At 35.9% G+C, this 25,642-nt stretch overlaps 1 protein-coding gene across 2 annotated transcripts; it reads right to left on the reverse strand.

The window, feature by feature from the left end:
* Positions 1–321: 321 nt before the first annotated feature.
* On the reverse strand, positions 322–22,029 carry dnajb14 (DnaJ heat shock protein family (Hsp40) member B14). 2 transcript variants are annotated; one of them, XM_088924445.1, is made up of 8 exons: positions 21,825–22,029; positions 13,310–13,478; positions 9,418–9,563; positions 8,498–8,680; positions 5,759–5,850; positions 5,168–5,277; positions 4,259–4,431; positions 322–3,845 (listed from the first exon to the last, which is right to left on the reverse strand). In XM_088924445.1, the coding sequence occupies exons 1-8, from the start codon at positions 21,955–21,957 to the stop codon at positions 3,721–3,723; spliced, it is 1,131 nt and encodes a 376-aa protein (XP_088780571.1). In that variant the 5' UTR covers positions 21,958–22,029; the 3' UTR covers positions 322–3,720. The 2 variants fall into 2 exon arrangements, with proteins under 2 accessions (XP_088780571.1, XP_088780661.1); XM_088924535.1 differs by lacking the exon at positions 21,825–22,029 and adding an exon at positions 17,606–17,862.
* Positions 22,030–25,642: the final 3,613 nt, after the last annotated feature.

Raw genomic sequence — 25,642 nt, forward strand, 5'->3', positions numbered from 1 at the left:
AACCATTGATGCAATAACCAAAAATCACAAGGACAGGAATTCAAAAAATATTTAAATTAAAACATTGACTACGAATTTGGCCCTTCAGTTAGTTTTACAAACAGAAAGTCTATCAGAAAGAGTAAAATGGGTCAACACTTTAGATGCCTGACCCTAGCCTGAACCTTACCAATTTACCCTAGTGTTATTTGCAGAAGGTAGGTTATTCAATATAGAATACTTAATAAAAGTATTAACAGCTAATTTATACATTTTGAAACTAATTTTGGAACACCTGAAGTACGACCAATCAGTTGAAAGAAACACTTGCTGACTCAAATGTTTCCACACACAGAATATTTATTTCCACATTTGTCCAAGGGATTCAATACATGAAACAGGTCTTACAATCAGAAAACTATTCTGGAAGATGTGAGATTATTATTGCAGTACTAAGAGTACAACAGAGACAACGATGAAAAAGTAAGACTTGTTTGTTGAAACAACTTTACCAATGTTGTGAAGTACAGGTTTGGACTTGAATGATAACAGTTCTCTTTAAGATTTACTCCCAAAATTAACTAAAATGTGTTCAACTAATAAACATGCAATAAATTTAAATGGCAAAAATATGAAAAAAATCTACAGAGTTGAATGCAATGATTTTCACTGTACCTTAATAGATTTCTAGTATTCTGACATGCTTTTGACAAAAAAATGTTACTATAAACTTGTTTTTTCTCAATAACTGTATAAAATTAAAGAGTAGCTGCTTTAAATAAAAATAAATACATCAATACATGATTTATTTGATTTTTTTATGTTTATTTATTTTAAAAATGATAATGTGTACTAAGGAAATTATTTAAAGCTACTCATTTCAATGGAATGTCTTCTTATCTGTAACCAAAAGAACCCGACACAAACAATCCATAAGAATGCCCTCTTTTCAAGAAACAAGTGTGGTACTTGGAAAAGGCATACAGAATACATTCATTTGAAAATGTTCTTCAAAACCTTCACAGAAACTGGGCTGAGATACCCTTCTTTATTACATAGTTCCTGGTTCCATTTTATTAATAGCTATAGATTACAGCTATTACAACTGAATTAGCCCTACTGATAGTCTTCACAGAAATGCAGAGATTCCTGGTGGATATCCAGAATAATAATATTTGTGAACAGGATTAGTTGTAATCCTAAAATGACCATAGTGACAGATGGGTCTGTAATATTATTATCCAGAGTCTGCCTACCTCTTATAGTTTCCCATTACTGAACTGCAAGAAAATAGCCTGAGCAAGTTCTTAGAGTGGAATTACAAGGGAACAGTAACAGCAACATGAAATTCACATTGGTCTGGAGTTTTACAGATAAAATCAGGTAAAAGCAGAATATGTAGGAAAGTACATAATAAAAGTATAGTATTATTTTTTCTCTATGGGATAACTGCAGCAATCATGATAAACTGTTTTCTAGAATTGTAAAGTTAATATTTATGGTTAAAATAAAAAACAAATTTAGGATGTAGCCAATTATAAAATAAGACTTGATCAAAAACAAAAGCCATTCTTAAATAACTTGGCTTTGATAAAGAATTATCAAATTCTTATAAGCACCAATTCTGATATTAAAGTACAAGATAAAAGCCTTCATTGAAATGTTCACTATCAGCTAACATATAACATATTAACTTCAAAGGTCAAAACTCATAGCACTTTGAAAATGGACAAAAATAAATTAATGTAATGCCAAAAATCCATTTAAAAATATCTGAACACATGAAACACCTTCATAAAAATGTCACATAATGCATTTTTAAACAAAAGCAGGCTTCAAACAATAGACACAATAAGATTTCATACTGTACTGTGCAACAAATGTTCCATGTGTTAGTAATTTAGCAATTCAAATAATCCTCTCAAATTCCCTATCAAAGACTTCAAACAAGAAATTTTAAAAATGCTTTTGATTACACATAGTGTAACAACAAATTAAAAAACAAATTTTTTCCCCAATGAAGATTAAAGTTAACTGAAAATATCCTGCACTGTGTATGGTGCATAAAACAGTTTTAGAAATAGTAATTGCTGATAGAATTTCTTTTGTAATGAATGTACATTTCCCTACCACAGTAGCTTGCTACCAAAGCAGGATTTAATTTTATTAGGTATTAATCATGCCTCACGTCATATCTACTTTGAACAAAAGCTGCACTTATCCATTTTCAAATGTAAATTACTGCATATTCTGCTGGACACACTTGTGGACAAATCATCCGGCTATCACCACAATGTGATCAGATCAGCTCTACAAACCTAGTCAATGTCACGTCACCCATTGAAAACAATGCTTTCCAGTACTAAAAGCCAATTAATGATAACATTACGGGTCTTGTAAATTGATCTCTTCAGTCTTACATATTTCAGATACCTAAAGAATGCATCAATGGGATATAGGAATTAATTAAAGAATAGGCAATAGGAATATTTCTTTGCAAACATTTCCTATATGGTAAACATATTAATGCAACACAAAGAGCAAACCTTCTGGAGTTCTACAGTAGCTATGCAATGCACAAACATTTTAGTATCACTCCTGGCACAATCCTAGTCCAGCTGCATGGTGACTGAGTGGACTTTAAGCTTTTTCCCTGCATAGAATGTTAGCATACTAGGCTACCTGAATTCCAGTTTTTGCTTCTTTTGGGTAGTATCACTCATAATAAGAAGTCAGCACTTAAATAAAATTAATTGTGAGTATAATCAAATGTATATTAGCTTATCTGATAGGTTAAAAAAGAACAGAATGGGAACAACACTTAATTTCCTTAGCACACCCTGAAAAACAAGGAAAGTGCTAATGACGAAACTCTCCTAATACAAAAAGTAGAAATAAAACATTAGCTGCTTACTTCTTAGAGGAAAGGCATGTACAGTATTCTCTGAATGTATTAGGTATCTACAATATATGTAATTTAAGATAGATCTGAGAAATATAAACAACTTTCAATAATAATTTAAACTTTATTCAAATAAAGGTCACGAAGAGAAAACCTGTTCTACAAATATTTAAATATTTCACGCATTCAATCATCAAATGATATTCAATGTTAAAATCTTTCTTCTTGGAAGATATGACTTAAACTATGCTAACATTTCCCGTGTGGAATCTGCAGTCATGTTCCTTAAGTACTTCATCTATACAGAACTTTATCCTTCTGCACTTCACATATTTGATCCTCACCCAGGAGGTGACAGGTACATTTCAAGGGCAGAGAATAATGGACTCTGCGGACTAAGACTGGAAGCTGAGAGCTGCAAAAAATTGCTTGGCTGGAAAAACCACACCAAAACTTAAATGAGACATTTAGCACACGAGTTGGAATGAAAAGAAGAAGTCTGTCGTGGTATGTGAGAAACATTGTACCAAGTCAGTGCTGAGGTTGTTCCAAACTTCCTTTACAGTCCCCTCTGGGAGCAGCTGTCTTTCATGCAAAAACAGTGGAGATGCTTGTTGGTGCTTCCAGGCTGTGTTTTAATTTTGGTCAATAATGATGCAGCAAGGCAATTTCTTAGGGGACATTGGGGGGAAAAGTAGAGGAAACAAGGAGCACTGTTGATGTGACTTGAAAGTACTTCCACAGTAAGGCTAGTTTTTGATTTGATGTTCATGTTTTCTTTTTTAAAAAATTATATATATTTATATCTTTCTGAAAACAAGAGTCTCAGCTGGGAAGACTCATCCTCCCCGGAACAAGTCGTTTAGTCTGTCCAGCTCTTTACAGTTCTCCATGGTCATGAGTTCAGCCTTCCTGCGCAGACGATCATCTCTGTAAACCTTGGCAGCATAGAGGAGGTCCGTCTCTGGAAAGAACGAAAAAAATAATACATTGAAAACAAGTATCAGTAAAGGTTAATAATAAAACAAACAATTACATTTTATGCCGATGTTACAGAATTTAGCACTAAAACAAAAAAGAATTTAATCAATATTCTTCAACCTGCTGACTTTACTGATGTTGCAAAATGTATTCCTAAGAAAAGACTTTCTTGATCTGGTATCTGAAAATCTCTGAATACAAATCTCATGAATTAATTCACTTAAAGACTTTGTCACCACCTTCTGGAAGCTAAAGGCTGAACTGAATTAGAGACTGTCTCCTTGAATTACACACAATGGGGACAAATCAATCCAGAGGGAGCACAGTTTTTCAACAAGGTACTTTCGCATCTTTAGAACCTATGTATATTTAAAGTGCATAAAGAAAGACTCTTACTTGTTTGCCTCTCTTTCCAGCAGTTATTCCTGATATTGGAAACATAGTCCTCTTCCACACTTTTTTCTATCTTTTGTAGAGCCGACCCCTTGTATTCTGACTTGAAGTCCCTAGAGACATAGTATTCTATATGTAGGTTCTCTGTCTGCCTTTTAATTGTTTGCCCAGTAGACCTGTAAAAAAGTAAAATACTCCTTTCATATAGTTGGTAAAATACGTTTTTTAAAAAATACTGAATTGTAAGATTTAGTTATGTTTTATACTGTATGATGACAGAAGTATGATTTTAGACGACTTAAAGGCGGTAAAGGGTGCAAAATCTAACAAAAAGGATACGATAAATACAACTTATTTCATAGTTGTCAAACTAAAACCCTCTACCTGGATATCTTTTGTGTTTAACTTCCACTCAAGGTCTCACATATTTAATCTAATTATCTGGAGTAATTGGACAACTTTTGTAGTACTAGTATTTTTATATGGAATCAGGTGAATCTTTCAAACAAAACAACAGCTGTACTGTAAATAACAGGTGAATGAATGAAGCAACTGAAGTACTACAGTTTTTCTTATTATTCTCATTACCTTACAAGGACAGGGGAGTCTCTAAATACAATTAGACTTTCCAGTTATAAGAATAGAGAGACAAAAAGTCAGGCACAGACAGATATACAGTGTGATAGATACAAGAAGACTAGACATAAATACCGACATGTATAGGCAGTTGGGAGACACACACAAACTCTTGTATTATATCCCTGATGCAATTGTATGTTCACTAGAACATACCAGGTTGAAAGGTTTTTCAGTACCACATCAACTTCTAGATCTTTGCTATATTCAGCATCATTAGAATGAACCTGAATCCACTCTTGAGTGTGAAAACTGTGAGCTGCAAAAAAGACTCACGGTCTAGAATAGAGGCTGTAAGGCGGAGTGGAGACCATAAGCTGGCTCAGAATGGACACAAGAATCAGGACAACGATAGGCATCAACTGAATGAACATTGAAAATCCTCCCTGGAAAACAGAATGGGCAAACAAAATACTGATTAGAAACCTTGCCCCATTTCCATGAGGCAAATGCTAAGCAAACTCTACACTGAAATCTGGGAAAGTCTTTCGTATAAAGGAGATAGCTGAAAAAATAATTTTAGCTACACTTATGTTAGTGATAACAAATATAAGGTGTATTTGGTGTCTCTTTGTTTTCCAAATCTACATTTAGTACATATCCAGTATGTCTTTCTTCCATCTGAGACTTATTATGAACATTCAATTCTTCTTTCACTAACCTCACATTATTGAACATAATGATAAAAGAAGGATTAAAGTCTACAAATGGGAAGCAAACTGAACACTAAATTTTATTTTTAACCCCTCTATTTTCCCTTTGGAAAATGTTCCACATTCCACCACTTTCTGAAGTGACGAAATTAAGGAAATTCATTTTATTCTTGTTGAAGACCTTGAAACACTGACAGCCAGCGATAATACATACATCACCCCTCTCCTCTTCTCTCTCTCTCCTGTTGTTGTTCTGATACTGCTGGCTGTATCGTGCTCCACCATTAGCAAATGTGTGTGCGCTGCCTATGAAGAGAAATACATTTACCGTGAGAAGTGATCAATTGATCACTAATGATCAATTAGCAAGAGAACAACAAACCCCAGATGATTATAAACTGGTATATTTCTTGGAAGAACTACGCAATTTGTGAATAGACCATTCACTGTAACCAAGTTAATTTAATTATCAGCTGTTCTGAATAAAATTACATACAGTGCCTATCAAAAGTATTAATTCCCTTGGTTTTTATCATATTTTACTGTGCTACAATATAGAATTACAATGTATTTATTTAGGATTTTATTGCCATTTATCAACACAAAACACTCTATAATGTCAAAGTGAAAACAAACTTCCACAGATCCTTCTAATTATAAATATAAAACAGAAAATAAGTGATTGCATAAGCATCCACCCCCTTTTACTGTGACACTTAAAAGTTGCTCTGGTGCAACCAAATGTCTTTAGAAATCATGTTATATGTTGAATGGAGTCCACCTGTGGGCAATAATGGTGTTTCGCATGAATTCAAGATGAATATACCCATCTCTGAGAGGTCCCACAGTTGATTAGTACAGTTCTCAACAAAAACTATATCATGAAGAAAAAATAACTTTTATTTAGTAAATCTAGGATATGGATATTGAAAAGCACCACTCAAGGGAAGGGTATAAGAAAATGTTCAAGGCATTACATACCCCCAAAGCACAGTAAAGTCCATTGTAAAGAAATGTAGAAATTATGATACAACTGTGAAACTGTGAAGAACAGGGTGTCCTCAAAAACTGAGAATCGAGGCAAGAAAACTAGTCAGGGATACCACCAAAAGGCTGCGTACAACTCTAATGTAATTACAGTCTTCTATAGCTGAAATGGGAGAAACTGCATATGACAATTGCCTGGGTGCTTCACAAATTTGGGCTTTACTGAAAGAGCGACAAAAAACTCACAACAAATCTTGACTATACTTCGCCCGAAGGCATGTGGGACACTCCGTTGAAGAAGATTCTATTGTCTGACGAGACCAAAGATGACCTTTTTGGCCTCAATGGTAAGCGTTATGTTTGGTACAAGTGTAACAGTGAACAAAATCTTGAGAACACCATTCTTACGGTGAAGCATGGTGGTGGCAATATCATGCTATGGGGATGCATCACTGGATCAGGCGCTGGGAGACTTGTGAAGACAAAAGGAAAAATAGATGCAGAAAGTATAGAGAAATCCAGGAGGAAAGCCTGCTGCGGCAAGAGACAAGGGACTTGAGAGAGGACTCATCTTCCAGTAGGAGAATGGCCCAAAACATACTGCCAAAGCCACACTGGAGTGGTTGGAAAAGAAAAAAGTCAATGTCCTGGAGTGGCCTAGTTAAAGCCCCAGGAGTCAATCCAATCAAGAATATCAAGAATCTGGCAGGATCTGAACATTGCTGTTCACCAACCATCCAACCTGAGGGGGTTTGAGCAATTGTGCAAAGAAGAATGGGCAAAAATGACAATGTCCAAATGTGCAAAGCTGGTAGAAACATATCCAAGAAGACTCATGGCTATAATTTCTGCCAAACCTGCCTCTACCAAATACTGACTCAAATTGGGTTAATGCATATGCAACCAGTTATTTCTGTTTCATATTTACAATTAATTTAGGAGGATCTATAGAAGTTTGTTTTCAATTTGATTTTTCTGCCAATCAATGGCAAAAACTCCCAGTCAAATGAATTACAAATCAAACACTATAAAATGTAAGAAAGTCCAAGATAGGTGAACACTATTGATAGCCACTGTAGCTTACTGAAAAAATGTAGTGCATTCCTTGACAAGAACCTACAGTATATAATCATTCTAAATAATTTGTGTCACTATTTTATTTATTTTAACGCCAAGGATATAAATATATTGTATTAGCATGTCTTTCACCTGTCTATACTTGCTTTTTACTAGCTTTATAGACACAGCAGTGCTTCTACTAACTTGTTGATCTTGCTCTCACTGCTTGTGTGAAAAATAAATAAGACAGCAACTATGAATAATCTGCCTGAGACATGTCAGTTTAACTCAGATACCATAATGTAATTAAAGTGTTAATTACTAGTGTTAGATCTTAAAGGTGGAACAAGTAGGTCATGACACTGCACACTGCTCCTAAGACGTCTGTGACCTAATTTCCCAGATGAAGAGCCATTCACAATATGAAAAGAGACCAGCATCCTTGGAGCCTCAGGTGTTTTAGGTGTTGTCCACAGAATTGCCTTGGTATTTAGATGTTTCATGAAAACTATCTTCATGAAGGAAAGCTTTATAAAGCTATGGCAACAAAGGCATCAGGCTGTATTTTTATTATTGTGTAACAGTTCTGGTTAGAACCCAACATACTGTGTACGAACATAGCTGAAAAATCAATTGCATGTTTGGATGAATTAATAACATTGATCTTCCAGGCTTCCAAGGAGTGTTTGCAAAAAACACTACACACTAAAAGAGAAAATCCCTATTACATTTTCTCCTAAGAAACAGACCAGGGATATTTTAACAATCAGACCCCCTAATCAATTAAGTCAGATGGTTAAATAGAAGGTTTTAAAAATCAATGGAACACCCTATTATTAAGAACTGCAGCCACTGCCAAAAAGCCATGGGGCTGGTGCTGCGTCAGCGAGGAGAGTGTCAGACTCACTTGAAGGAAATCCTCCCCCAAAGAACATGTTAAAGAGGTCCTCAGGGGTGATGTCGGCTTCGAAGCCCCCGTGGAAGTCAAATCCCCGTCCCTGGGGACTGCTCGTAGCGTCCTCTCCCCCAGTCAGGTCATACTGCTTTCTCTTGTCGGGGTTACTGAGCACTGCATATGCATTACCGATTTCTAAAACACAAAGCAGGAAGGAATTCCGTTTCTTCTCAGCCTCGCAGCTTCACAGCCAAGGAAAAGGAAACTGTACTGCTGTGTAATTTTACATAATATAATATATAATAAGACATTTCAGTAAATAGCAACGACCGGGAGCAATTATCATTTTTGACTGTATTGTTGGGCTATATGGTGATGCAGTTGTTTAGCTTTGTTATCTTGCAGTACTGGGGCCCTGGGTTCAGTTCCTGGGGTATTATCTACATGGAGTTTGTACGTTTCCCGCGGGCGCTCGGGTTCCCTCCCACAGTCGAAAGACATACTGGTAGGTTAAAATGCTTCAGGGGAAATCGGCCCTCCTGTGAGCGTGTGCGTGTCTGTCTCTGTGTGTGACCTGTGAGGAACTGGCGTACAGTCCACTTTGTATCCTGCCTTGCACCTGTGACTTGTCAGGTCAAGCTCTGGCTCCCACACGACCCTGTATTGGATGAGGCGGTTAGAAAATGGATGGATGGACTTTACTGTTTTAAGAGTCATCAAAATTAGGATTAGTATTAATATTAGGATAATTATTAATGTCCCAAAAAACACGAGTGTTTCAAAAGTGTTACACACCAAACTTTAGTACTTACAAATACAATCCCCTGTCCCTTAGCATTCTAGGGTAACAAGAGACTCATCAGCTCTTTACACTATAGTAAATTGCAATCCTATCCCATAGTAGTTAAGGGAGAACAGAATATATTTGTTACTTTTGAAGGCCTCCGTGGCTCCAGGAGCATGGTTCTTATCAGGGTGAAACTTCAGTGCCAGTTTTCTATAGGCTTTTTTCAGTTCATCTTCATTGGCCTCTTTACTTATGCCCAGAACTTCATAGTAATCTTTGCATTTCTTTATCCTGTGTCGTTTTGAAAGGGCAAAAGCAGAGTGGTTAGTAAAACAGCAAGTTATGAATGCAAACAACTTGTTGGAATGTTTGTAATTATTAGCTTTTTAACCTTTCACTTCACAAATCTTGAGTCTTGTCTCAGATCAACCTTTGAGGATCTTTATACATCAAATCATTTCTAATATCAATCAACACAAAGACTTGAGCCTGCTAATTCCTATGAATGCTTCATTATAATATAATGTTATAGTAGAGTATGTAGTTTTATAGTATAAAAACTAAAACTGACAATGTCTGCAGAAAGAGAATGTTCAACAGTTACAAATGTTAAGCCCATCATCAGGTAACGATTAAGTTACTGTAGATGTTCTATCGATAAAATGCAACACCTGGCTCATCATTGCTGGTGGTGCAAGATTAACGCAAACAGCCCCGCCCTCAGCTCCCTTCTGACAATGAATTATGCAATTTATCCAGCACGTTGCGTCTGACCTCGTCCATAATCCTTATAATGTTAATTTGCTCCTTAGGGTGTATGTCCTCCAGACACCAAAAATCACAAAGCTTTAAAATTGAGCCCAAATTAATCAATGTTTCATGTTTAACCTCACTTGCTTTGAATTGTGGGCAAGATCAATAAACAAAAATGACAGTTTAAAAATGCAACTACCTATGGCCTGACAATGTCTTATCCTAATGCTTTTAATGACTTAGAGGTGAGATTAAGAGTTTCAGTTTAATCTCATTATATTTAAAGTTCTACAACAATGTCTTTCTCAGTTTCAGAGGTTCTTCATCTTATGCCACCTACAAGAGATTTGTTGTTGACCTTAAAAGTTCACACTTCTTATATATTGCTATCCTATGGAGTCTAAATCCTCCAAATGTATTAATACCCTTGACAATTACAATTAATTGTATATTTCACAAAGAAAATACATCAATAATTGTCAACATTTATAACTTTTAGAAATTGTTTATGAAAATGTATCCAAGGATATCATATGTAAGAAATACATAGACAATGTCCAGATTTATTCATAACATACAATTCCTGAAAATGTATGTGATTAATTATGGTGTTTTTGCTCATCTTTTATATTATAACACTACATAAATAAATAGCCTAAAGAAGCTTCTGGAGGTCAACTTCATTGCCACTGGGTATTAAAGGAATCCGAAAGCAGATCTAATCACTCAGTACTGTGTCATCTTGGGGAAAGATCTATAAAAATTCAAGATAAAAGATTATTGAACTCAAAAACTAGTGATGGCTATAACAAATACCAAAAGACATCCAGAGGACATTTTGATTTTGTCCATCATCATGAGACTAGGATAGCTGCTACCTCACCAGGAAGGATATACAAGCATTTTACCTAAAGGGTAAATGTGTGATCAGAAATGTGGCGTGAGCATTTTACATTCAATGGCAACTATGGGGAATCTTTTAAAAAACTCTAGCGCAATCAGGATACAATCCTCCCAAGTCTCCCAGATTTGGATTTGTGGCAGACCTCATGAATCTGGGGTCTGTGGTAGCATTTGATGGAAATGTAAATAGAAAAAAACTACTTGCCAAGCAGAAACTAATTAACTTCTAAATATGCACTTATAGTTTTTAGAGACTACAAATCATTTTCTCAAGCTGTCATTAGGTTAAATCAAGAAATATACTGTATATCTTTTAAAGAATGTGTACCATAGACATCTGAGGGAATGTCTACAAGATTCATTAATACATGAAAAGACTATCAGCATGTACGAATGCATAGTATATCACAGATCTGATACTAAAACATCAGTATTTCTAGAAAACCTCTGTAGCTTTCTAAATATAAGTATTAGCTTATTCTTCTTTCATTGTGATAAACGTGTCAAGAAAAACTTCAAAATAATTCTTCTCCATTTCCATCCACCTTCAAGCTCATGTCAAGACCCCACACACCCCAGCTACAGACTTTATGATCTGCTACCATCTGGAAAACAGTACCGGAGCATTCGGGCCCGGACTACCAGACTCGGAGACAGTTTTTATCCCCGCACTATCAAACTATTAAACTCCCAGCCTCTCTCACTCTCACCTCACCTCTCACCTATGATCTGAACCTCACAGTGCCTTCTTTCTTTCTTACCAAAAACCCAAACACACATTGAAAATCTACCTCTACCATACATGTTAAAAGTTCACTCCCCATAATTTCTATCCCTTTATTTCATTCTGTTGATGCATGTTTTTGCACATAACCTGTTACCTTTTTGCTGTTGCAGATTGCCTGTTGTTGGTTTTTTTGCACATTGCCTGTTGTTGTTTTTTGCACATCGCCTGTTGTTGTTTTTTGCACACTGCCTGTTGTCTCTGTCTTTCTTTTGTTATACAACTGTACTGTTGTTGTTTTTTTTCTTTGTACTACTTATGTCCGAGAGCTAGCTAAATAGCATTTCGTTATACCATATACCTTTATATGAGTATAATGACAATAAACTTGAACTTGATTATGCCAAGATCTTTAAAAAGGTGCCTAAATTTAGACAGTTTTCTTTGCTGAAGGGACTAGTAGCAACACTTAATGTGTTCTGCTGTTCACTTAACAAAAAGTAATAAATACTGATAACAGCTTCCAGGCTTCCCTAATGAAGCCAAAGAAACATGCAGGGATCGAAGAGAACATGTATACATAACACAAGCTTGACATTAAATTATGTTGTACTAAAGAAATAATCCCTATACTTTAGATAGTTTGGTCTGTGGTGGTGTAATATGAAAAAGTGCAGGCCCCTCATTAAGTTTATGGGACAACTACAAATCATATAAAGTATGTCATAATATTCAGCTTCCTGTCATTTACATTTGTTAAAATTTATTGCTGGTCTCGAATCAATCCAGAAAAGAGCAACACGATATATTCCTAGGATCAAAGAAATGTCTCATGCTGTCTAACTTAACTTTTTTTCACCTTTAACAGAGACAACTATGACAGGACAAGATTCAAGTATTCGAATTCTTCAAAGGCGATGACAAAGTCAAACCATTTGACTTCTTTTGACCCAACAGTGAACCAAAAACTCCAAAGGACACAAGTAGAAACAGAGAAAAGCATTTAAAAATGGGACAAGACATCTTTACCCAAAGAGTTGTGGGAGTATACTGTAGAATAAGTTGGACAACCATGTTGTTGAAGCCAATATCCTGGATTCTTTCAAGAAATGGCTGGATTAGATCCTAGGGTCGATTAGCGACTGGAAAAAAATTAACTGGCCTCCTAAAGTATTTTCATGTACCTGCTGTTGCTATGTTGCTTACATTTAACCTTTTTCAAAAATGTCAAACTTATAATATTGAAATATATACTTCAGTACAATTTAAACAGTCCTTGTACTTGCCTAACAGTACCAAGAAAACATCTGCACTGATACTACTCTTAGCCGTAGGTCTTCTCCTCTATATTTGAGTCACATAATTAATAATCAGGTCTTGAAGTTTGCCCAAATCCCAGTTTTTAACATTTAGCAGCCAATGTAAAAATGTAAAGAGACTTGTAAGGTAGCGATTAAATGAGCAATACAGACCAAATGGCCTCCTCTCATTTATTAACCATTCTTATGTTCAACAATTTTCATAGTGATTTGGTTAAAGTATTACCGACAGTGTCGTTACTATCTGCAGAAAACCGCACTGGAAAACTGTGGTACTATTAAAATTAGCTTTAGAAAAGCAGAAGTTGGTGATTACAGTGGGAAAGTGTCTCACTCACCTCTGCACTCCCTCCAGCTGCTCTTTTGTGTAGGTCTTGGCCATCTCTCCAGATCCTGCAGCATTACTGCTCTCCTTCTCCGGTTTAGATCCACCGTTAGTGCTGTCAGCTGGTTTCCTGCGGTTGGGCCCATATGAGCTCCCGTTTCTGTTAAACATATTCAGCAGCTCTGAAAAGGACAAACATTTCTAAGTCTCATTATCACTAATAAATCATTATTAGTGCTGCAGGATCTTTAATAATCAAGTACTCAGGACCCTTTTTAACATCTCAGTCAAAGGGTGGCACCAAACTGCAATGTCCCCAGTCACTACACTTGGGCTTTGGTTGGAGGATATTCTAGTCCAGAGAGATGAATACCACTTACTGGTCTACTAACACCACTTAAGTCATTAACAAGCATGCATTTCAACCCACATACTTAAGTATTTAGCCACTGGAACAATGTCAACAGTTTATACATACATTTGATACATAATTTGTGAAAAAGTTCAACACTGAACAAGGTTTGAAATGCAAAAATCGCTCCTTGATTTAAGCTGACATTTATGTTGTCAAAGGCACTTTTAAGATCTCATTTGGTGCATTCTGGTCACCTCTGCTCACCATATCACAAAAAAGACATTGCTGCTCTACTATCAGTCCAGAGAAGAGCAAACAGGATGTAATGTAATATTGTGCACTGACAAGGTTAAAGAACTAGAATTAATTCTATTTACTGTAGGTTTGAACAGAGAAGACTACAGTGACCCTGTACAAGAACTTAAGAAATGTTACAAATGAGAGAAGGCCGGTATTTAGTAGTTAATGGATCCAAGGATCTCACCCTGGCTTCTTTCAAGGTCGGCTTCAACAACATGGCTGATTAAAGATTAAAGAGTTCATTAAATAAACTCACTCTGGTAACAACAAAACGTCTGTGCTCCCTGAAAAACATGAAGAGTGATGATATACAATATTGCTATATGCAACACACAGCACAAAACTGCCAAGCAGATGTTCTGTACTTTCAAAGTTAAGCCTAAACTGAAAATACAGCAGCCACACCATTCAACTTTAACAGTAACTCCAATGCTGCTGTTCTTGCAGTCATACATGCAGAACATGGTTTCCAGAAGATCAGAGTACTATATACAAGCAAAGAGGTTTCCCTTTTACTTCCTTATATCCCACAATGTTCCTGGATATTACTGAATTATAGGGGTACATTAAGGAAAGAGCCTTAATTATCTACAATTGGCAGGGTTAAACAAGTGCACCACAAAAAAACAAAATTCATAAATAACATTATTTTTATCAATCACCAGCAGCCAGAATGGCTGCTTTTTCCATCTGTTTACTTAGGTTAGGCACAGGTGCCCATCAAAACATTTGCAAGCATTGCATAGCCTACAGTGCATACAGCTGTGTACAGTCTGAAGGTCAGGACTCTCATGAAAACAATCAAAATGAAAGACTTTTTCAAGAGAGGCCTCTCCCCTTTGGAAAATGTAGTTTTGCTTAGTTCTTTTCATTCCACAATGTATAAAGCAATCAAATTAAAGTAAGTCCAAATTAATGAACAGAGCTGCTGCCCATTAATGTTTTTTTATAGTTTTAGTCTAATATTTACAATATTTAGTGAAATACTCTGACTCCAGACAATCAGAAGTCCCAAACCACAAATCATTTGCACATTCACACCTTACAGCATTTTAGTCTGGGACATTCTTCTAAATTCAATTGTTAAATTATGATATCATTGTATGTTATTTCATCATGTAATAGTACTTTTATGTGTAATAAATACAATGTATCTCTAAATCCTGAATGAATCTTCTTATAGAAAATATGAAGAAATTGTTTATTCTTTCAATATTTAATCATTAATTATGTCAGGTAATGCTGCACATTTTTTAATTGTAGAACAGAATACAAACTCGTCCTAGATACCTCTGGTCATCTACACAATCACCTGTAAAGAATTCAGTGGATGAATCCCTGTGCCATATTTGCTAAAATGAAGAATGTAATAAACATTTAATTGGCCTACACACTGGCATGACTCATTCTTCTTCTACAGCTTTTTGCTATAATGTAGAATTTATAATGTTGTAGTACTTTCACTCCATAACAGGCACGTTCCACAGTTAATCACTTTCAGTTCTCCCAATACAGGCTGCAACCTCCTATTGGTTTTGTTGTATTCATATAGTTATTTTCATGAAGAATATCCTGTTGGCCTACCGTTTATCTGTGTAAAAGTGGAATGCAACTCAACTAAATATATAACAGGCATTGATATAGAAAAGCAACAAAGAAAGGTTATTTCAGTTTTTCTTACACATACTGAGATGAACAAAATGAATTGGCTAGATTGACTGCAGACTTAAAACCTAATCAAGGTTTCCAGCAAGGCTTCAATCAGAAAACAGAAATAAAAGACTTAAGAGAATGAAGTGTCTTCAATGACAGAGGCACTGAAGCAATTTTAAAAAAAACTTTCATGTCAGAAATATATAACAATCCTAAGAAAAGGGGAAAAAATTAAATTCAGACAAAAATAAAAAGCTTAAAAACTAATTTTCTACAGCCACTGTTTTGAAAAATTTAGAGGTCTTTTCAATGGGATTAAAGCTTTTCAGACCAGCAGAAGAAGAAAAAATGTACAATAAGGTCTTTAAGCTTGCCGTCTTAATTCAGGCCGAATAAATCTGCCTTTAACTGTCAACTGTTGTAGTACATCTATAAGTTACTTCTAAATGTTCTAAAACATTCATGGGTAGACTTCACTGTTTGTACTGTTGTACATCAGTGTACTGATGATGATCAGTTCAGTAATGTTCCAGAATAAGCACAAATTTACTATACTGTATTCATCTGATTAGTTATATGGTTAGTAACTAGTTATATGACTGACACAAACTACCCAGCAAGGCTGTTGAAGTCGATATCCTGGCTTCTTTAAAAAAATGCGAGATGAGATCTTCGGATTTACCAGCAAATGAGCTAGATGGGCTGAATGGCATTAACCTTTCTTATGTGCAGACTTCATTGCTAACTCATGTGGGCTGTGTTTGAGATGATGATCAGTTCAGAAACGTTCCAGAGTAAGCAAAATATTTAAACTATACCTGACTGAAATAATAAAAATAAGTACTGAGTAGCTGTTGAGAAATTCCTCAGACAAAATAATGCAACATATTTGTAATAATTCACTTGCAATACAAAAACTGTCATGTACTGTATGTGCCTCGTTGTATCCACACCTGGTCAGGAACATAGGCAAATTGAACAAAAAAATTAATCACTTTTTCTTCGGGGGGAAAACTGTACGTGTAATAAAGCTGTTAAGCAGTTTGTGATATCAAAGTTCTCTTTTCCCTTAATAATATAGTGAATAGCTTAAGCTAGAGAATCTGACAAGACATCTTCATTACTGTTGTCTCTGATTATTTGTAAATAGTCCCTTAAATCACTTCAGGTGACAGACACAAAATACTTATATAATTTAATCAATGGATTACTTTCAAGGAAATTTTAAGTCATTTTTTTCCAGCCTGTAGTTCAGGTGGGTAGCTGCGTCAGCATGCGTAGGCTGCAAAGGAACAAGTAATAGGTTTATACCATGCTGAAAAAAAGAAGAAAGAAAACACAACGTTTCGGCCGTGGAGCCTTCTTCATGACACCTGTGTTCTCTTTCTTCTTTTTTTCAGCATGGAATAAACCTATTACTTGTTCCTTTTTTCCAGCCTGTTCCAGTTACCTCTTCTGATCTCAGAATCCCTGCTGGATTGAGCCTGATGAAATCCTCTTTTCAGTGATGTACTGTATCTATTCTCCTGAAAGTATGGAAATAAAAGAACACACTTTTTTCCCCTCTCCCCTATTCAAATCTTTAGTTTGAAGTTTATACTTCATATGTAATAAACTATTTTTGAACAAGATATTATAAACATTTACAATCCAAGGCAGTAGCGAAGTTTGAATAAATCCTCCGATATTATTGCTATACTGTGCCTTTCCCTTGAGAGTAAAGGAGTTATGGGTGAAGGTTATTGTTTACCGATCTATAAAAGAGCTTCGCTGTTCATTAGCATGCGCAGCAGGTCCCACATTAGCCATAAGGCTTCCCAGAGGTCTCTGCTTAGCTACAGTACATAGATATCTTCTTAGAAGTAATCCCTTTATAGCGCAGACTTTATGGACCACAACTTCCTGTTACAAAACAGTTTTTTTCTATACAATGCCCTGTACAACGATTTAAAAAGATTTAATCGGATATCCTTGTCTTTTCAGTTTTAAATGATGCCTTACCTCAGAGCTCTGGACCCACACTCGGTTTAGTTTTCAGTTTCAGTTGTGCAACATCTCTGCTCACTTCTTTCCAGGTGCACAGGCAACATGTGCCTACTTAGCTACCACAAACAGCGGTAAATCTTTCCAATACTCCATGTGAATATATTTAGCACCTCTTTCAAAATCATCCTGTAATAGGCTATTTTACTTGTTCTTTCTTTCTCGTTCAGATCATTTTTATATATCTAACACCGCTGTATGCAAGCAGGTTATGCATTTCAATTTCACTTTCACTAGTTCTGAACTGGATCAAGACGGTCAACCTTATTTATGTCTACTGATAGCACACAGCATGTTAAACTGGATAAGCCAGTTTAGATGCATGCAATTTTGTTTTTCTCAAGCAGAATAAACACAAAATACTACATATTTAGTGTAAATAAAATACCTCAATTCCTAAACTAAGGTGTAGTTGAAAAGTTTTTCACTGTTACTCAGTTACACCTCAGCACAGATCTGTATCATGCAACATATCCAAAGATCTCAAGGTTTTTATTATGGACATTTATACATCTTATTTTGTGCTCTACAATACTATATTAAGCTAATACCTCTAATTACCATTGTACATCACTGCATAGGATTATATATTTTTGCAAAGTTGAACAACTACAAAAAATGCTTGTGTAAGGAATAACAGAGAAGCTTAAAAAGATTATTACTGTAATAATCAGGAAGCACATTTATTTCTGCACTGTACAATAGCCCGGGCACCTATCCCTCACTCCCTTTAAAATCATAATTAAACTGTATTCAAATTGCACACTGTCTCCACATGAATTGTGCGTTTACATCTGTATGAAATGCAGGTGGCATTCCTGCCCAAAGAAAAGCCTGAGCAGGCACACTATGTAATCTTAAGTCAGCATTGTGGTATATGAGGATATTACTGTCTGTAGTTACATGCCAGTATCACTTGTACTAAACTGTAGACAGTACTAGGAGCAGTCAAACTGCAGATTACTTAGGTCATGCAGAAATATTGTTTATTGGCATCACATAGCACATTAGACTGGGTAAGCCAGTTGTGATCATTACATCCAACCAGCTCTGGACGTCTCGACGTCAGTAGCTGATAATAATTTTAATTTAATATGTTGACATAATTAATGATGCAACTGTAACAAAGACCAACTCTGGACTAGACTTAACCGGGAAACATGATGGTGATAATGATCAGGCTTAGTACTAAAGAGATTATTTCCTGATCCTGGGAAGCAACAGCACTGCAGGGTTTAAACCACCTCGAAATTCTCCATGTCTAAAGGCCTGAAAACAATAATTATGCAAACTATGGCCTTAAAAATACAACAACCGCCCCCCCCAACAAACTATGGCAAATTTCAAACACGTTGACCCACTACATAAATACTATAGAAAGACGAAATCTAAAGAGTTTGAAAATATTCCTAACATACTTGCATAGGTATTAAAATAAACTGTACCCTCACACAGAAATAGAATGCCAATATCTGCCGATGACATACACAAATAAGCCTTCTACTTCCAAGAGACTAAGGAGTTTACTTAATGCACTAGAATGAACATACACTGATATTGTGAAATGCTGTATAGACCTTCTCCATGACATTTAAGTAGGCTAAATACTTAGCAGTATTTATACTACATACTGATATGTATTAACATTAATACTATAGTTTACTTTTTAGATATGCGAGGTGATACAAGTAAATTGCTTAGAATAAACAATCAGCAATACTTAAAATACCACACAGTTCTAAACTAAAGTAAAAGCAGATCAATCTCATTAGCAGACAGTGCTTTACTGTCAAATATGACCTCTTTAAGTGATATCCATAATGTGCTGGGTAATTTGATAACGTATCAAGTTGTGACATTTTTCTTAACAATATTAATATATTGGGGGAAAATATTGTGATATGGCTGTAGCATAAATTGAAACAAACTGGAACAGTGTAAACAGTGGAGCACCACGGGATTCTGCACTAGTCAAGTATGGAGATGAATACAAAACAAGCCGGTTAGCAAATATTATAGAAGCAACAAATTAATTTTTAAAAAGATTTAGACAAAGTAGCATAGTGGCACAGTGGTGTGCATTGCTACCTCACAGCACTGGAGCTCTGGGTTTAATCTTGGACCTGGGGTGCTGTCTGTGTGGAGTTTGCATGTTCTCCCCATGTTCGCATGGCTTTCCACCAGGTGCTCTGGTTTCCTCCCACAGTCCAAAAACATACAGGTAGGTTCATTAACTACTCAGAAAACTGGCATTGGTGTAAATGTGTCTGTGTCTTTGTCTACGTATGACGGTGTGCCTGCCTTGTGATGGACTGGCGATAGGCTCCAGCTCCCCTGCAACCTTGAACTGGAAAAAACTGTCAGAAAATAGATGGATGGAAGATTTAGTCAAAGACAAGGGCAAACAATACTGGCAGACAATATTTAATGTAGAGAAGTACAGGGTTTTGCATGCAGGTCTCAAAAACAACTGCCATATTAATACAAAAAGTAAAATGCTCAGTTAGAATGAGCTACTTATGAAAGAGACTTAGATGTTTACGTTGACACGTTTACATCTTCTGGAAATAGTGGAGAAGCAATTCAAAAAGCAAACAAAATAAAAGGAATACAGAATTTAAATAATGATAATGTTTCTTTATTAGCCCTATACAATTTCTTGCATTAGGAATTCGTCTTTTCGCATACCCCAGCTTTTCTCCATGAGACACAGACACACAGATAGGGAGAGAAGCTTGGGGTCAGAGCGCAAGGTCTGCCGTTGTACGGCGCCCCTGGAGCAGTTGGGGTTAAGGGCCTTGCTCAGGGGCCCAACGGAGTAGGATTCCTCTGCCGGCTGTGGGATTTGAACCGGCAACCTTCCAGTCACAGGTGCAGATCCTTAGCCACAGTTAAATCAAGGGATGTTATGATAAAATTGTACAATGCAGCAGTCTAAAGATCTAATTAAACTGCAAAAGGACTTAACTGCAGCCCATTGATTGACTTCTTCACCTTGACAATTACTGTGAAACAGTTTTTGACCAAAAACAGTACAAAACATGATCACCTAATGTTATTTGCCAGACATCGTTCTGAATGATTTTTGACAGTTGGCAAAAAATCAAATTTACATTCAAATGGTGAGTTTTTGCTGCGACCGAACAAACTCAACAATAATGTGATGAAGGCCTTGAAGGTGACTACAAAAGAGGAGTTTCCAAAATGATGTAATGGTTACAATGGAGGGATACGTGCATGGCCATTCAAGGTGACTATACAGAAAGATACAACACTCACTTAGGTATAAATGCCGATGTTTGCTAAATAAAAACAGTCCGATTACTTTAGAGCCTGGTCTTGGAGGGCAATTGTGCCTTCACATTTTCATTCCAACTCGGCTTTCAACAAACTAGATCAAAACCTTATGTTCTTGATTGGACCAGTTTGATACCTTATGAGAACTAAGAGTTATTAGCCATCTTAAATAATACAGGCAGAAAGATCAACACGAAGGGATGCCCACCCCAGCCCCCAATAAAAAAAAGATGGCACCTGCAGTTAATTAATAAGGACCGGATGCGAAATTTAATACACTAAACGACACCTTCATTACAATCTGGCTCTTGAGACTTCTATTCGAAAGGATTTAGTAGAAAAGCACACAATAAACATGCAACACATGAGCACATACTGTACATGCACAATCCGTACGAATATACTGTACAGTAATATACACTGTTGTGTGCAACAAACCGCAACAGAGGATTCACACACATACTAACAACACAGGCCTGGTCTTAATATGAGCAATTGAAAAAAATATATTTTTAGCAGAAACATTCAGAGCTCCCGCCGTTAAAATGGGATGACACCCAAAAATACATTTAAGGGTTTAATATCAAATTTAATATCATTATCCTTCCAGGATATCACAGCCCACTTCTTTGCTGCAGCTGCTTCGATTAAGTGAACATTAAGGTCTTCGCTTCATCTTTTTTTTTGCTCTGAGAAATGTCAAAGCACATCATGTCACCTTCACTAGACACTGCCATTATTCCATTATTACCAATAAACATTAATTTATTTACCTCGCCATGTCAGCGCTATCCTATTCTACCAAACCGTTGGCATTTATCGGAAACTGTATTAATAATCAGGAATTCAGTCGCATAAATTCGTCTCTTGGCAACCTTACCTTTTGCTTTCTCGGTCGGGTACAGCTTCTCTGCTTTGTTCAGAAATTTTAATGCCCTTTCCTTGTCCCCTGCTTCGAAAGCTTTCCTAGCTAACTGGATACATTTTTCAGCTTCGTCTTTATTCGACTCCATCTTTCTTCCTCTTCCTCCTCCCGAGCTAGAGAGCTCAGCTGATCACGCCGACACTGACAGCCTCACTTGAGTGTCACTCGCCGGCTGTTGGTGGGAAACAAAAGCGCAGAAACGTGTTTTTTAAATAAGATATAAGAACAATGTATTTAATGTTATTTTGGGGGGTAGTTCTTAATACTATAAATAAAATAAATTAATTAAATTATGAATTGATTTGAAATAAAAAGGGAAATTTATGACGGATCATTTTAGCCAATCAATGGCGGTGAGGGTATGCTTAGCAACGTTAAAACTTTTACCGGTATACAGTAGCATGCGTTTTGTTTTACAAATCTTAAACGAAAGGAACCCAATGATTTGTTTTTATTATATAATGCTGCTTGCAGGCGCACGGTCTATAAATGTCCCTACTCTGGTCACACAGTTGCAAATAGTGGATGCATTTACTCTGAGGGACGGTTAAAGTATTTTTTTTTATTTTGCATACTGTACATAAAGCTACAGTACGTATAACGCAGGTTAAGGTGTCTCATTTCGTAACGTTTTTAAAACAAAATTGAGAACTTCCATTTTTTAAATGACAAATACTTTTACTATAAAGTCCACTGTTTTTACAAATATTTTATCCTCACTTTACGAAAAGGTTTAGGATTTTCTCAAATATGTCTTGTATCCCTAGTCTCTAATCTGATGCATGATAGTTTCTGGGATCTTTTAAATGTATTCTAACTGGATACTAAGTAAATAAACGGAAACGTTCCTACACGGACCCTTAAAGGAAGAACCTTACGTCTTCTTCCTACGAAACGCAACTTCCGTGATATGACTAGGACATCCTTCTCCTTGTTTATATCAAAAAGATACGTCTTTAAAATTTTAACCCCAATAACAAGTGCGCCTCGCTGGGCTAAAGAAGAGAGTTGGGAATATTGACGTTGATCAATTTCTTAATACATTTATTCACATAATTGCCCATAATAGGTAATTATGTAAATAAAAATACGTCCATCTACATTTAGCCATGAAATTTAGTAAGTCCGAATTGGATAGTAATCCTTTAGTGTTGCAGAACTAAGAAAATATTGTCATAAAGACAGCACAAAGGCTACTCATGAAAACGTGTAGGTCTGCTAATCAATACAAACGCAATTTAATAATACAAAAGGGTTAAATATTATCGTTTGTCACTCAGCCTAAAAGTAGTATACTGCTTTTGTTATTTCTAATTCGTTTTTAAAGGACATAAATGAAGAGAATTTACAAATATTGTGCTATATTATGGTTAACTAATATTTTTGTATATATTGTATGTACATGAAATGGCTTTCCAAAGAAATGTATACAGTATATACAGCCCATAGCAGGTTAGAGTGAAGACCAGTGTCAATGTGCTTTGGCTGCAAAGGTTAATTCTGCACTACTTTTCAGCGTGGAAGTAAACTTTACTCGTTCCATAAAAGGTTGTACAGTTTGTTGGAGTCATAATTTAACTACACACGTGAGACTGAAGTTAAGTTCTAGGTATTATTTGAGCTCCGTTTATAAGATTTATTTCAAACATGCTAAACTCAGGGCAAGTCTATCTGGAAAAATAAAAACACAAGGACAGGGCGAAATGGAAACCAGCCACACAAGGATACAAAGAGAAAGACAATAAGATGCTGAATGTCTGGTTTTTCGTTATAACCTGAGTTGTCAATATATACATATTGGATTTTTTAAAAGTTGATTACTTAATATATTATATTCTTTAAAGGTTCACCATTACAGAAAGCATGCCCATAGAAACACCTCAAATCATTCTTAAAAGTAAAAATTCTGCAGGCAATTAATTAGACCAATGGTGTAACTGAAAGCACAAGAAGATAACCAGTAATGGGGTTTAACACCCGACGTTCACTGTAATATTGCTTAGGAACTCTGGAACACAGAGAGTTGTAGGTTCATGTTCGATGCTGCTGTTAACTCTTGAGCAATGCACTGCAATCGAATTGCTGCAGTAAAATCTCTACTGTATAATTTAACTTAACCATCTTTTTTCTAACACCTTCTTCCAATTCATGGTTGCAGAGGAACCAGAGCTAATCCCAGCAAGCAACAGGCACAAAGCACAGGTCACACAGACACAAATATGCACACACTCACACCAGGACCAGTTTTCCCAGGATCCAATTCACCTACCAGTATGTCATTGGACTGCGGGAGGATACCAGAGCATCTGCAGTAAACCACATGAACAGGAGGAGAACACACAAACTCCACACAGATAGTACTCCAGGTCCAGAGTTGAACCCAAGGCCCCAGAGCTGTGGGGCAGCAATGCTAACCACTGTTGTACTATGCATAATTGAACTTATATCTAGTAAAAATAAAGGAAATTGGAGGATCGCCGAAAAGAATCATTAAAGGAAAATTAAACTACTTTTTATGAGGGGCTTTCCATCACTCATCTGCAAAGAAGCTAGGATGGAAAAAAAGCAAAAGTAAAGCAAAATAACAACTTTGCTGGGAAACCATAGTGCTCACATATCATGTTTATTTCTGGTTTATATTCCATCTTAGACTTTAATGACTTAATCAGACTAATTAAGTGAATAAGAAGTCAAATGATAATTTCCCAGAGCTGTGCAAATCCATTCTTTGATTACTGGGTTTACTGGTGTAAACAGAGACATAGGAGGAAGATGCAATTTTACATATCATGCTCCTTTGGTTGGCAGTAGCTAAAGGAGATAGTACAGGGTGTGCTTTCACATAATACAGTGAAGAAAATCCAATAAATAATATGTGCAATACAATAGCGTGCACTTATGATATGCATGATCCGTCAAACCAAAATAAATAGGCAAAGACTCAATAAATGATAGTAATTAAATAGGTTCTACAAATAGAGAAATAAAAAATATGACAAAGCAGACAAGAAATGTGATCATTCATTTTTAAAAATTGACAGTTGAACATACATAAAAGGCACAAATTCAGTATAGCAAATTAATCAGCACCAATACTCAATTTAAAAACACACTAAATATGCTAAATGCTACAGGTTGTATTCCTATATTACATTTAGATTTATATTGGGGCTCTGACTTCGTCATCCAGAAAAATCTTTAAAGGCCTATTTTTATTTCCCAGATTGTTAAGGCTACAAATCTAGCTCCTAAATTCCAATATCTCTGTTAAAACAACCCAGCAAAAGTCATTAAACTGTGCTGGCACATTTGCCCCATGATCAGTTTAGATTATGATCGTGATTTTTTTCTTATAACGCTTTACTCCAAATGTTCAGTCTCTGAGCTCAACCAGTGTATTATAAGTGCGAGCTTAACAGAGAGTCTAAAAAGAAAAGGACAACTTCACACAATTAACTCTTCAATAATTATTTCAAGATAAACATCAATTATTTCCACCACAAGATCTTTATCAAAATGCTTCACTCCACCATTACATTAGAAGTGTTGACTGAGCAGTAATTGAATGTAAAATTATCAATTTTTAACAAAATGACAAGATTAATTTATACTGCTTAATGATTAGTTAAAAACTATTGATTATGCACTTTCTTCTCTTCACTTATCAAAATTATTTTAGTGTTCCTTATATTACAGATGATTTCATTCTGAGATTAACTGAGACACAGAATAGCCCCCCCTTGAAAGTCCAAGCTAATTTATCAAACTTTAAA

This window comes from Atractosteus spatula, chromosome 1 (genome assembly GCF_055471065.1).
Source record: "Atractosteus spatula isolate fAtrSpa1 chromosome 1, fAtrSpa1.hap1, whole genome shotgun sequence".
Taxonomy (NCBI): Eukaryota; Metazoa; Chordata; class Actinopteri; order Semionotiformes; family Lepisosteidae; genus Atractosteus; species Atractosteus spatula.